General features: G+C 42.7%; 1 protein-coding gene across 2 annotated transcripts in view; it reads right to left on the reverse strand.

Moving 5' to 3' along the window:
- Window positions 1-15,009, reverse strand: part of PCMTD1 (protein-L-isoaspartate (D-aspartate) O-methyltransferase domain containing 1) — an 85,462-nt gene that overhangs the window by 47,640 nt on the left and 22,813 nt on the right. The window contains exon 2 of one of the 2 annotated variants that reach the window (XM_077270480.1): window positions 10,034-10,461. The exons of the other annotated variant lie outside the window; for it this stretch is intronic. Coding sequence (XP_077126595.1) covers window positions 10,034-10,340 — 307 coding nt within the window. The 5' untranslated portion in view covers window positions 10,341-10,461. The remainder of the gene's footprint in view (window positions 1-10,033; window positions 10,462-15,009) is intronic. 2 annotated transcript variants of the gene reach the window in all.

The raw sequence follows: 15,009 nt of genomic DNA on the forward strand, positions 1-15,009 counted from the left end.
ATTGTCTGCCACTGCCTCCCCACTAATACGCTTTGACAAAGAAAAATTGTGACCTAGGTTTGGAAGTACTACTGCCTGGATGACTGGTGCCAGTGGTGGTGTGCCTGATCCCATCTTCTTGACAGATAACATGGCATAGGTTGTGTCTTCATTTACATTACCACATCCATTGCCACTTTTTCTTTTACCATAGATTTTTTTTGATACACTATAATTAACTTTTGTCACCGTTTTGTAACCACAAATTCCTCTTTCCTAAGAAGGCCCAACCAAGAAATGTAAGGTACACGACATGCCCCAATCAAGCAACAGTTGCAACAAGCCTCAGTATGAAAGTGTTGTGTACCCGTCCCAGGTATGCCAAGTATCAGAACTTGTGACACACACTTTGTGAAGCAAAGAGTTATATATTTGGGTTTTTTACAGCAATATTGATGGCCAGCTTCTGCTTGAATACCAAAAATCACTGCCACCTCTCTTATCCCTCTCACCCCAAGTATTGAATGTATCATTCTTATTCTTCACACACTAATCTTCCAACTTGTTCAATTTTTTTGGCTTTCACCAGATATCTCTATGCTAACCTTTGATGTCTTCTAACTATCCAGTTACCACGTAATGACGGTTGCATTCCATGCTTATATACAGGCTTTAGTCCTTTAGAATTGGCTGGGCTATACCATGTAATGCAACAGCTGCAAAGAATTATGGGGAGGCTGACCGGCCGTGTCCAAGGCGAGTCTTCATTTGCTGATGCAATTTTCTCAATGAGTAAAAAAAAATTAGGTGCTTCACTCTTCGTGACTAGCAAATTGTTGAAATTTGATGGATTCAGTGAATTTCTAAAAAACTGACAAACTAGTTTTCACATTAATCAATGCTCTCATCTCGAACATTTACTCATCTACTATATAATTGTGTAAGGGTCACTTCCGTCTGTCTGTCTTTCTGTCTGTCACGGATATTCATTGGTCGCGGCTTCTGTCTGTCATGGAAATCAAGTCGCTGATTGGTCGTGACCGTTTTGCCGCGACCAATCAACGACGGGCACAGTCCGGCGGCAAAATGGCCGCTCCTTACTCCCCGCAGTCAGTGCCCGGCGCCCGCCCCATACTCCCCTCCAGTCAGCGCTCACAGAGGGTTAATGGCAGCGGTAACGGACCGCGTTATGCCGCGGGTAATGCACTCAGTTACCGCTGCTATTAACCCTGTGTGACCAAATTTTTAGTATTGATGCTGCCTCTGCGGCATCAATAGTAAAAAGATCTAATGTTAAAAATAATTAAAAAAAATAAAAAATAGTTATATACTCACCGTCCGTCGGCCCCTCGGATCCAGAACCGGCCTTTTCCGCTCCTCGTGACGCCCCGGTGACCGCTCAATGCATTGCGGTCTCGCGATATGATGACGTAGCGGTCTCGCTACGTCATCATCTTGCGAGACCGCAATGAACTCTTGGGACCGGAGCGAGCGAGGAGCATCAGTAAACGCTTCGCCTGGAACCGGGGGCCAACGGAAGGTGAGTATATAACTATTTTTTATTTTAATTCTTTTTTTTTTTTTTTTACAGGGATATGATGCCCACATTGCTATATACTGCGTGGGCTGTGCAATATACTACGTGGGCTGTGTTATAAACTACGTGGCTGTTATATGCTATGTGGGCTCTAATACACTCCGTGGGCTGTGCTATATACTACGTGGCTGTGCTATATACTACGTGGCTGTGCTATATACTACATGGCTGTGCTATATACTACATGGCCAGCTGCGAACAATCAGCGACAGGCGCAGCCCGGCCACGAATTGGCGTGGGATTTGAACCACGCTTTGCTAATTGGTCGCTGCCGGACGAATCCTGTGTATTCAATGTATTATTCTAAAATCTTCATAAATAAACTACATACATATTCTAGAATACCCGATTCTAACGCATCGGGTATTCTAGAATATATATGTAAGTATGTATGTATGTATATAGCAGCCACATAGTATATAGCACAGGCCACGTAGTATATATGAGGCATGTAGTATATAGCAGACAAATAGTACGTGGCCTGTGCTATATACTATGTGGCTGCTATATACATACATATTCTAGACTACCCGATGCGTTAATACAGGCCACGCAATATATAACACAGCCCAAGTACTATATAACACAGCCCACGCAGTATATAGCAGCCACGTAGTATATAACACAGGCCACGCAGTATATAACACAGGGCACGTAATATATAGCACAGCCCACGCATTATATAATACTGCCCATGTAGTATATAGTATGTAGTGCATAGGCAGCATCAATAGTAAAACGTTGGGGACACACAGGGTTAATAGCAGAGGTAACGGAGTGCGTTACCCGCGGCATAACGCAGTCTGTTCCTGCTGCCATTAACCCTGTGTGAGCGCTGACTGGAGGGGAGAATGGAGCGGGCGCCGGGCACTGGCTGCGGGGAGTAAGGAGCGGCCATTTTGCCGCCGGACTGTGCCCGTCGCTGATTGGTCGTGGCCGTTTTGCCACGACCAATCAGCGACTTGGATTTCCATGACAGACAGAGGCCGCGACTAATGAATATCCGGGACAGACAGACAGGCGGAAGTGACCCTTAGACAATTATATAGTAGATATATTGTGGTGGGCAGCATAAAAACCGTTTATAAAAGGTCTTGTGATGGAAGCAGGTATAAGAGGAAGTGTAAAAAACTGAAGAAGACTGACAAGGGCCAAAAGTGATGGCTAGAAAACTAGCTTGGGGCAGCTTTGGGTCTTGTGGAGAATTCCTCAAATGCCCCAATTAGTAAATACCAAAAGTTTTCCAAAGTTAGGACAACAAGGTTTGGGGTGCCCTAGTCTTTAGTCATTAGAAAGAGCTAGACATTCTGACCCCACTGAAAAGCTGTTGGCGGACAAATGTAATGCCTACTATGGTAGGAAAGCATCAGATTACGTTGCTGCATATGGGTTGTAAAGGAGCAAAACTGTCAAAGAAACTACAAGCATCAAAACTGGATCATGGAGCAATGGAATAAGGTGGCCATGTCTCAAGAATCACAACTACATCATCTGGACGGCAAGGTGCCTGTATGTCACTTACCTTGAGAAGAGATGGCACTAGAGTATAACTATGGTGAAGAAGGCAAGCCTAAAGCAGTGTGATGATCTGAGCAATGTTCTGATGGTAAATTATCCTAGTATTCACGTGGATGTTACTTTGACACATACCACACACTGCACTTATACATTGTTGAAGTCCTAGTGCATGAGAGCATCACTGCCTAATATTACACAATCACATTTTAATAAATTGTTCAGAAATTGTTTGAAGTGATGACTGGACCTCCAAATTCCCTAGATCTTAATTCATCTGATTTTTGAAGCCCCTCACAATACTCACAGGACTTAAGGGATCTGTTACTTACCTGCCACAAATCACATGAGTTCCACAAGAACTCTGAAGGTGTCTAGTTTGCCTTGTGCTAATTATTCTACTGGCTCAAGGAATACCTATACACACACGAGCAAATGTACATTATGCAAACATGGTATGAATAGAGGCTTAAAGCGGTTGGTCATATACAGTATACACTCACTGGCCACTTTATTAGGTACACCTGTCCAACTTCTTGTTAACACTTAATTTCTAATCAGCCAATCACATGGCGGCAACTCAGTGCATTTAGGCATGTAGACATGGTCAAGACAATCTCCTGCAGTTCAAACCGAGCATCAGTATGGGGAACAAAGGTGATTTGAGTGCCTTTGAACGTGGCATGGTTGTTGGTGCCAGAAGGGCTGGTCTGAGTATTTCAGAAACTGCTGATCTACTGGGATTTTCACGCACAACCATCTCTAGGGTTTACAGAGAATGGTCCGAAAAAGAAAAAAAATCCAGTGAGCGGCAGTTCTGTGGGCGGAAATGCCTTGTTGATGCCAGAGGTCAGAGGAGAATGGGCAGACTGGTTCGAGCTGATAGAAAGGCAACAGTGACTCAAATCGCCACCCGTTACAACCAAGGTAGGCCTAAGAGCATCTCTGAACGCACAGTGCGTCGAACTTTGAGGCAGATGGGCTACAGCAGCAGAAGACCACACCGGGTACCACTCCTTTCAGCTAAGAACAGGAAACTGAGGCTACAATTTGTACAAGCTCATCGAAATTGGACAGTAGAAGATTGGAAAAACGTTGCTTGGTCTGATGAGTCTCGATTTCTGCTGCGACATTCGGATGGTAGGGTCAGAATTTGGCGTAAACAACATGAAAGCATGGATCCATCCTGCCTTGTATGGAGCATCTTTGGGATGTGCAGCCGACAAATCTGCGGCAACTGTGTGATGCCATCATGTCAATATGGACCAAAATCTCTGAGGAATGCTTCCAGCACCTTGTTGAATCTATGCCACGAAGAATTGAGGCAGTTCTGAAGGCAAAAGGGGGTCCAACCCGTTACTAGCATGGTGTACCTAATAAAGTGGCCGGTGAGTGTATATACGCACACTACTGGTCGAGGAGCAGTGACCAGACCTGTCCTTCAGCCTCCTCCAATAGAAAAGCAGCTTTACACTGTGAGGCGTTTTACAATTGGAGGAAGATGATGGTTTAATCGTGTTCCTCCATCAGCAGCCATAGTTAAATTATATTTGTGGCTTGTAGTAGACATGTTACAGCTGTATTTAGAAAGGGAAGACAAACTATTGGTGCAACTTGTGCAGCCAAATGTGGACCCAAGACATAAGGGGGGCAATTCAACCTTTAACCCCTTCACCCCCAAGGGTGGTTTGCACGTTAATGACCGGGCCAATTTTTACAATTCTGACCACTGTCCCTTTATGAGGTTATAACTCTGGAACGCTTCAACGGATCTTGGCGATTCTGACATTGTTTTCTCGTGACATATTGTACTTCATGATAGTGGTAAAATTTCTTCGATATAACTTGCGTTTATTTGTGAAAAAAACGAATATTTGGCGAAAATTTTGAAAATTTCGCAATTTTCCAACTTTGAATTTTTATGCCCTTAAATCACAGACATATGTCACGCAAAATACTTAATAAGTAACATTTCCCACATGTCTACTTTACATCAGCACAATTTTGGAACCAAAATTTTTTTTGGTGACGGAGTTATAAGGGTTAAAAGTTGACCAGCAATTTCTCATTTTTACAACACCATTTTTTTTTAGGGACCACATCTCATTTGAAGTCATTTTGAGGGGTCTATATGATAGAAAATACCCAAGTGTGACACCATTCTAAAAACTGCACCCCTCAAGGTACTCAAAACCACTTTCAAGAAGTTTATTAACCCTTCAGGTGTTTCACAGGAATTTTTGGAATGTTTAAATAAAAATAAACATTTAACTTTTTTTCACTCAAAATTTGTTTCAGCTCCAATTTGTTTTATTTTATTTTACCAAGGGTAACAGGAGAAAATAGACCCCAAAATTTGTTGTACAATTCGTCCTGAGTACGCTGATACCCCATATGTGGGTGTAAACCATTGTTTGGGCGCAGGGCAGAGCTCGGAAGGAAAGGAGCGCCATTTGACTTTTCAATGCAAAATTGACTGGAATTGAGATGGGACGCCATGTTGCATTTGGAGAGCCCCTGATGTCCGTAAACATTGAAACCCCCCACAAGTGACACCATTTTGGAAAGTAGAACCCTTAAGGAACTTATCTAGATGTGTGGTGAGCACTTTGACCCAACAAGTGCTTCACAGAAGTTTATAATGCAGAGCCGTAAAAATAAAAAATCATATTTTTTCACAAAAATGATCTTTTCGCCCCCAATTTTTTATTTTCCCAAGGGTAAGAGAAGAAATTGGACCCCAAAAATTGTTGTGTAATTTATCCTCAGTACGCTGATACCCCATATGTGGGTGTAAACCATTGTTTGGGCGCAGGGCAGAGCTCGGAAGGGAAGGAGCGCCATTTGACTTTTCAATGCAAAATTGACTGGAATTGAGATGGGACGCCATGTTGCGTTTGGAGAGCCCCTGATGTGCCTAAACATTGAAACCCCCCACAAGTGACACCATTTTGGAAAGTAGACCCCTTAAGGAACTTATCTAGATGTGTATTGAGCACTTTGACCCAACAAGTGCTTCACAGAAGTTTATAATGCAGAGCCGTAAAAATAAAAATCATATTTTTTCACAAAAATGATCTTTTCGCCCCCATTTTTTTATTTCCCCAAGGGTAAGAGAAGAAATTAGACCACAAAAGTTGTTGTGCAATTTGTCCTGAGTACGACGATACCCCATATGTGGGGGTAAACCACTGTTTGGGCGCATAGCAGAGCTCGGAAGGGAAGGAGCGCTATTTTACTTTTCAATGCAAAATTGACTGGAATTAAGATGGGATGCCATGTTGCGTTTGGAGAGCCCCTGATGTGCCTAAACATTAAAAAACCCCACAAGTGACACCATTTTGGAAAGTAGACCCCCTAAGGAACTTATCTAGATGTGTTTTGATAGCTTTGAACCCCCAAGTGTTTCACTACAGTTTATAACGCAGAGCCGTGAAAATAAAAATTCCTTTTTTTTTTTCCACAAAAATGATTTTTAGCCCCCAGTTTTGTATTTTCACAAGGGTATCAGGATAAATTGGACCCCAAACTTTGTTGTCCAATTTGTCCTGAGTACGCTGATACCCCATATGTGGGGGGGAACCACTGTTTGGGCGCATGACAGAGCTCGGAAGGGAAGGAGCGCCATTTGGAATGCAGACTTAAATGGATTGGTCTGCAGGCGTCACGTTGCATTTGCAGAGCCCCTGATGTACCCAAACAGTACAAACCCCCCACAAGTGACCCCATATCGGAAACTAGACCCCCCAAGGAACTTATCTAGATGTGTTGTGAGAACTTTGAACCCCCAAGTGTTTCACTACAGTTTACAACGCAGAGCCGTGAAAATAAAAAATCTTTTTTTTCCCACAAAACTTATTTTTTGGCCCCCAGTTTTGTATTTTCCCAAGGGTAGCAGGAGAAATTGGACCCCAAAAGATGATGTCCAATTTGTCCTGAGTACGCTGATACCCCATATGTTGGGGTAAACCCCTGTTTGGGCACACGGGAGAGCTCTGAAGGGAAGGAGCACTGTTTTCCTTTTTCAACGCAGAATTGGCTGGAATTCAGATCGGATGCCATGTCCCGTTTGGATAGCTGTTGTGAATTTGGATTCTGGGCTCCCCCGGTGGCTACTGGTGGAATTGAACTGGTGTCTTCATCTTCTCTGTTCACCTGTTCCCATCAAGATGTGGGAGTCGCTATATAACCTTGCTGCTCTGTTAGTTGCTTGCCGGTCAACAATGTTATCAGAAGCCTCTCTGTACAACTACTAGATAAGTTGGACTCTTGTCCATGTTTGTTTTTGCATTTTTGTTCCAGTTCACAGCTGTAGTTTCGTTACTGTGTCTGGAAAGCTCTTGTGAACAGGAATTGCCACTCTGGTGTTATGAGTTAATGCCAGAGTTTTAAAGTAATTTCTGGATGGTGTTTTGATAGGGTTTTCAGCTGACCATGAAAGTGTTCTTTCTGTCTTCTGCTATGTAGTAAGTGGACCTCAAATTTGCTAAACCTATTTTCATACTACGTTTGTTATTTCATCTTAATTCACCGCCAATACATGTGGGGGGCCTCTGTCTCCTTTCGGGGTATTTCTCTAGAGGTGAGCTAGGACTAATATTTTCCTCTGCTAGCATTATTTAGTCCTCCGGCTGGTGCTGGGCATCTAGAATCAACGTAGGCATGCTACCCGGCCACTGCTAGTTGTGCGTTAGGTTTAGTTCATGGTCAGCTCAGTTCCCATCTTCCAAGAGCTAGTTCCTATATATGCTGATGCTATGATCTCTTGCCATTGAGATCATGACAGATAGCCCCTGATGTGCCTAAACAGTGGAAACCCCCCAATTATAACTGAAACCCTAATCCAAACACATCCCTAACCCTAATCCCAACGGTAACCCTAACCACTCCTCTAACCCAGACACACCCAACCCTATTCCCAACCGTAAATGTAATCCAAACCCTATCTTTAGCCCCAACCCTAACTGTAGCTCCAACCCTAGCCCCAACCCTAACCCTAACCCTAGCCCTAACCCTAGCAATAACCCTAGCCCTATCACTAGCCCTAACACTAGCCGTAACACTAGCCCTAACCCTATCCCCAACGCTAGCCCTAACCCTAGCCCTAACCCTAGCCCTAACCCTAGCCCCAACCCTAGCCCCAACCCTAGTCCTAACCCTTGCCCTAACCCTAGCCCTAACTCTAGTCCTAACTCTAGCCATAACCCTAGCCCCAACCCTAGCCCTAACCCTAGCCCTAACCCTTGCCCTAACCCTAACTCTAGTCCTAACTCTAGCCCTAACCCTAACCCTAATGGGAAAATGGAAATAAATACATTTTTTTATTTTTCCCTAACTAAGGGGGTGATGAAGGGGGGTTTGATTTACTTTTATAGCAGGTTATTTAGCGGATTTTTATGATTGGCAGCTGTCACACACTGAAAGACGCTTTTCATTGCAAAAAATATTTTTTGCGTTACCACATTTTGAGAGCTGTAATTTTTCCATATTTGAGTCCACAGAGTTATGTGAGATCTTGTTTTTTGCGGGACGCGTTGACGTTTTTATTGGTAACATTTTCGGACACGTGACATTTTTTGATCGCTTTTTATTCCGATTTTTGTGAGGCAGAGTGATCAAAAACCAGCTATTCATGAATTTCTTTTGGGGGAGGCGTTTATACCGTTCCGCGTTTGGTAAAATTGATAAAGCAGTTTTATTCGTCGGGTCAGTACGATTACAGCGATATCTCATTTATATCATTTTTTTATGTTTTGGCGCTTTTATACGATAAAAACTATTTTATAGAAAAAATAATTATTTTGGTATCGCTTTATTCTCAGGACTATAACTTTTTTATTTTTTTGCTGATGATGCTGTATGGCGGCTCGTTTTTTGCGGGACAAGATGACGTTTTCAGCGGTGCCATGGTTATTTATATCAGTCTTTTTGATCGCGTGTTATTCCACTTTTTGTTCGGCGGTATGGTAATAAAGCGTTGTTTTTTGCCTCGTTTTTTTTTTTTTTTCTTACGGTGTTTACTGAAGGGGTTAACTAGTGGGGCAGTTTTATAGGTTGGGTCGTTACGGACGCGGCGATACTAAATATGTGTACTTTTATTGTTTTTTTTATTTTATTTAGCTAAAGAAATGTATTTATGGGAATAATTTTTTTTTTTTTTCTTTATTTAGGATATTTTTTTTATTTTTTTTTTTACACACATGTGGGGAATTTTTTTTTTACTTTTTTACTTTGTCCCAGGGGGGGACATCACAGATCATTGATCTGGCAGTGTGCACAGCACTCTGCCAGATCTGCTGTGCAGGGCTGCAGGCTTACCAAGTGTCTGCTCTGAGCAGACACTCAGTAAGCCACCTCCCTCCCTGCAGGACCCGGATGCCGCGGCCATCTTGGATCCGGGACCTGCGGCGAGGAGGGAGGTAGGAGACCCTCAGAGCAACGCGATCACATCGCGTTGCTCCGGGGGTCTCAGGGAAGCACGCAGGGAGCCCCCTCCATGCGCGATGCTTCCCTATACCGCCGGTACACCGCGATCATGTTTGATCGCGGTGTGCCGGGGGTTAATGTGTCGGGGGCGGTCCGTGACCGCTCCTGGCACATAGTGCCGGATGTCAGCTGCGATATGCAGCTGACACCCGGCCGCGATCGGCCGCGCTCCCCCCGTGAGCGCGGCCGATCGGCTATGACGTACTATCCCGTCGAGGGTCAGATAGGCCCAGGTCACCTCGACGGGATAGTACGTCTAAGGTCACAGAGGGGTTAAGGCAGGTTGAATTGTACATTATGAGGAGCCACTGGTAGGCAAAGGGCTCATATATTGTTCTTGCAAAGGGAACTCTTTTGTGTCCGCTCCTGGTATATGGTATCCTGAAGAGAAAATAGCAATTATAACAGTATTCCTGTAATGTATTTATAAAATCAGAAAAAAAAAAAATGGTTTACCTAAAATTAAGCCAACCATTGTACTTAAGTATCCAGTTCCACTTCCAAGATTAAGAAAAGACAATCCTGGTTGTAGCTTTAATGCCTCCATAACTTCTGAATAGATGCAAGGTGCAGACAAGTGGATGTTGCCATGCTTCCATGCCAAGTCCTTATAGGCGTTGTCCCTGTATCCTTCCAAATAATATTCCCCTCGGTCAATTGCTCTGAAGGCTTGTTCTACTTTTTCAGTGCGTATATACTGTGCTTCCTTTAGGTTATCAATCAAATCATCATTGTCTTCCCCAGCACTTACTGCTCCTCCCATGTTCTATCAATTGCGTTTATATTTGGTAAGACATTCGCCAAGCACAGAAGGAAGTGTCAGCAGATCACCCACGTGTGAGCTCAGTTCTCGCAGGTCATCAGTGCACCTACTGTACAGTTTCCTGGAGAAGAAACAAAATGCAGAGGGATTGGATTTCACAGTCAAAAATAGAACAGCAGCAAATGACAGAATAGATGTTCAACGGAATACTAAAAATGCATATCACAAAGTCTATTATAAGTGAGAACAATTACATATAGATTTGTATACAAGCTTGATGTTTTGTATCCATAAAGGCCACACTGTATCCTAGAGAAAAGAAAAGTTATATGCCAAAGGATATGCCATTAATGTGATCTGTGAGTCAGTCCACAGCAGTATGAGGAGGAAATCACTATTAGGGCTCATTTCCACTGGCGAGAGACAAATCGGTCCGTAATCTGGACCGAAAAAAGGGATGTAGCATATGCGAGTGTAATGCGAGTGCAATGCGATTTTTAATCGCACCATCCGTTTTACATCCGTATGACATCCGTATGCAATCCGTTTTATTTCTCTGCAACTATTTTTATAAAGTCATTTACAGGACCATGGACAGTGTTCTAGGCCACAGAATGGTGATGTATCCGTAAAAAACGGACGGAATACGGATGGTCCGTATTCCGTCCGTTTTTTTTCTCGCACCCATTGACTTGCATTGGCGAGTCTCGTCCGAGACCCGCAGCAAATCGCAGCATGCTGCGATTTTTTTCTCAGTCCGATTTCGGTTGAGAAAAAAAAATCGCAAATGAAAAGACACCTATTGAATAACATTGGTCCGAGTGCAATCCAATTTTTTATCGGATTGCACTCGTCCTTTTCCTCGCCAGTGGAAATGAGCCCTTACAGTGTGTGGCAGCACACGCAGGAGGCAACCATCACTGTGTGGCAGCATATAGAGAGGCAACCATCACTGTGTGGCAGCATATAGAGAGGCAACCATCACTGTGTGGCAGCATATAGAGAGGCAACTGTCACTCTGTGGCAGCATATAGAGAGGCAACTATCACTCTGTGGCAGCATATAGAGAGGCAACCATCACTGTGTGCAGCACATAGGGAGACATGTCCATAGAATTACTATTGAGCCCTGACACCAATGTTTGCCACATAAGCCCTGCAGCCAATCAACAGCCTCTTCACTCTCAGTTCCTTTGGACAGAATTGACATTTGGAGAAAGAGAGCAGAAGTCACTCTCTGACATCCGCCGATTGGCCGAAGGGCTTATGTGGCCTAGCAACATCACATGAGCCTTGGTGCCGATATTGTTGGAACAGTGCTGGCAGCGGATAGTAATATAAGCAGTTTTTATTTTACCAAGAGGAACATAGCAATTGAGAACGGTTTGTCTGAGTAGTGCACGTTTTTTGTTGGATACCGTTGTATGGTGGAAGGAGGAAGGTATATCTTGGCAAAAAGAATTAAGACAGTAATCATACAACAAATATTTTATTTCCTATTTGCTGTCATACAAACTTGGACCATGAAAGTGGGAGTAAGTGTAATGGATTAAAGATATTAGGAAATAAATAATACAGCGCTGTATCGTGGTGGCCCTGTCATGGGTGTGAAATAACAGAAACAAGACCCTTTTCTAACAACCAAAGAACCATGTTAAACTAAAAGTTTCCAAATTAAATACAGGAACAGACATTTCCCAGAAGAGACTAAAGTTTAATCACACTCAACTTTTTTTATCTGGAAATGTATTTTATTACCAGCAACAAAACGTTTCGGTTGCAAACTGGACCTTCATCAGTTATGTGCTATGCAGAATATTTATTTAATTATTCTGCATAGCACGTAACTGATGAAGGTCTAGTTTGCGACCGAAACATTTTGTTGCTGATAATAAAATACATTTCCAGATAAATAAGTTGAGTGCCAGGTTTTATTACATATTGTTATGGTGTTGGAACCTACCTGAGCACCACAAGTTTAAAGGCAGTGCACATGTTTATTAATTAAAGTTTAATCACAGGCTTAGCAATTGGGGAAAAAAAAAATCAAAAACACAAGAACCGTAAATCAGCTAAGACCACAATTTAAAAAGCCTGAACAAAAATAATTAAATAGCAGATACGATGGATTATAATAAGAGATTGTACATATCTAATGCTTAACACACATTAAAAAGAGTGAATATCATGATAGACAAGCGGAAATAGATAACTGATCGATCTTAGAGCCGCTTCATATGTCTTAATGACCCTGTCTAATTCATGGAAAGCAGATGCACCTAATGATTCTGGCCAATAAAGGACTGACAGACCTTGGTCACAACATAGGTCGGCCTGCCAAAGAACATTATGTGCCACTGCTACAACATGGCGTAATACAGGTGAATGGGGTACTGTGAACTGCAATAACCACTTTGCAAAATGTCAGACCCAGTCACATTTTCTGCGACTTGCTTGTCAAAATACTTTAGTGGTCCCCCCCATTCACATATACATTACACTGTGATGTAGCAGTGGCTTATAGCGGCCAATGTTGCAACCAAAGTCGAATAGCCCAAGCCTAAAACAGCTCCCAAAACTCCCAAACACTAACTTCATTTTTATTGATCTGAAAACCACCTGTAGCGCAGCTGGGCTCTGCTATGCTCAACATGATCTCGTTCCCCTGCTTTCAATTCATTCCCCAGATTTTACAGTCAGGAGCACAGCTGCATCAGAAGGGTTTTTTCTGCTGTTAGACAGCGGCATTAGCAGGCTCCTGGCTGTAATTTTTTTTAACCCCTTCAGATGGATTTACAGCGTGGGACGTGACTGAGCGCCAGAAAGGTATGGGATATTGTTGCTTTTTTCTTTTTTTTCTTTTACAGAACGAGGGTCATCATTTGGATTGAGAGTATAATAAACTATTACAACACCGTGTCTTTATTTCAATAAAATACTTTTTTTCTAGTGTGTGTGCTTTATTAACCATTTACTACTATTGGATTAATAATGGATAGGTGTCTTTTCGACGCCTCTCCATTATTAACCTGGCTTAATGTCACCTTACAATAGCAAGGTGACATTAACCCTTTATTACCCCATATCCCACCGCTACAGGGGAGTGGGAAGAGAGAGGCTAAGTGCCAGAATAGGCGCATCTTCCAGATGTGCCTTTTCTGGGGTGGCTGGGGGCAGATATTTTTAGCCGGGGGGGGGGGGGGCAATAACTATGGTCCCTCTCTAGGCTATTAGTATCTGCCCTCAGTCACTGGCTTTTCCACTCTGGCGGAGAAAATTGCGTGGGAGCCCACGCCAGTTTTTTCCGTGAATTAACCCTTTAACAGCTAGAGCCCCCAAATTTTGCACAAACACTCTACTAACATTAGTAGTGAGGAATATGCAAAAAAAATAAGGGATATGAAATGGTTTACTGTATGTAATCCATGTCTCATATCCTGTCGGGTTTGATAAGGAGATAGTAAAAGCCGGCAATTGAATTACCGGCTTTTATGCTATCTAGCGCTGTATTAAATATATATATATATATATATATATATATATATATATATATATATATATATATATATATATATATATATATATACATACATACATACATACACATACATATACACACCATGTGTAGACATTTATTTTCTCTTTTCTATTCTAACCTGTCAGTGTGATTTTACTGTACACCGCACTGAATTGCTGGCTTTTCTATAGAACACCGCTGCGTATTTCTCGCAAGTCACACTGATGGTCTGTGTGTAATCCGTATTTTTCTCGCCCCCATAGAGACTTTCATTGGCGGATTTTTTGCGCAATACGCTGACAAACGCAGCATCTTGTGATTTTCTCAGCCCATAAAATATGGCTGAGAAATATACAGCAGATCGGAGCTGCCCCATAGAGAATCTTTGGTCCGTGTGCGATGCGTAGTTTTTGCGCTTCTCATACGTCCGTAAAACTCTCTAGTGTGACGCCGGCCATACATGAACACTTGGGCCGGGTGCTAGGTTTTCTCGCATAGTACTCAGCCGTCTTCTATGGTAGTGTGAGTCCGGCCTTATACCACAAATCTTCATCCAGTCCCCAAGTGGAACAACATTTGTGGAGAGGTGCACCACACTTTTCAGACTTGCCGGATTCATTAAGAGGTGTTGCTCTTCTTCATCAACCAGGAGTGTCTGACTCCAGCATGGCTCCTCATCAAGACCAGCATGAACAATGCCGGCATTGATAAATGGGGGCCGGTGTCCTTGAAACGCAAAAAAATATGGTAAGACAAGTACCGTACTTCCCTCATGAGCCTTCTGCAGTTACTTGTGGAGCAGCTGCCCATGGCTATTAAAAAAGATAACATCCATTTTTCAGAGCACATCTGACAAAAGCTGGGCTTCTCACTATATTTTTTCTTAGTCTCTTACAAGAGTAACTTCCGTCTTATAACATTAAGGCATATCACCGTAGTACTGCATCCCCTTATTTCCAAGGCTCATAATTTTATTTAATAAGTTCCAACATGTGTAATGGAGCTTTTTTTTTCTTTTTTAAAAAAGGCCAATATGTATCCTTTATGATCTGCCCCAACCCAATTTTATATTTTTGTTTCTTTATTTCTTTACAGATTACAGGAGGGGGGGGAGGGGGGGGTTTGATATCCTTCATGACCAAAGCTTTTTTTT

Source organism: Ranitomeya variabilis, chromosome 6, assembly GCF_051348905.1.
Source record: "Ranitomeya variabilis isolate aRanVar5 chromosome 6, aRanVar5.hap1, whole genome shotgun sequence".
Classification (NCBI taxonomy): Eukaryota; Metazoa; Chordata; class Amphibia; order Anura; family Dendrobatidae; genus Ranitomeya; species Ranitomeya variabilis.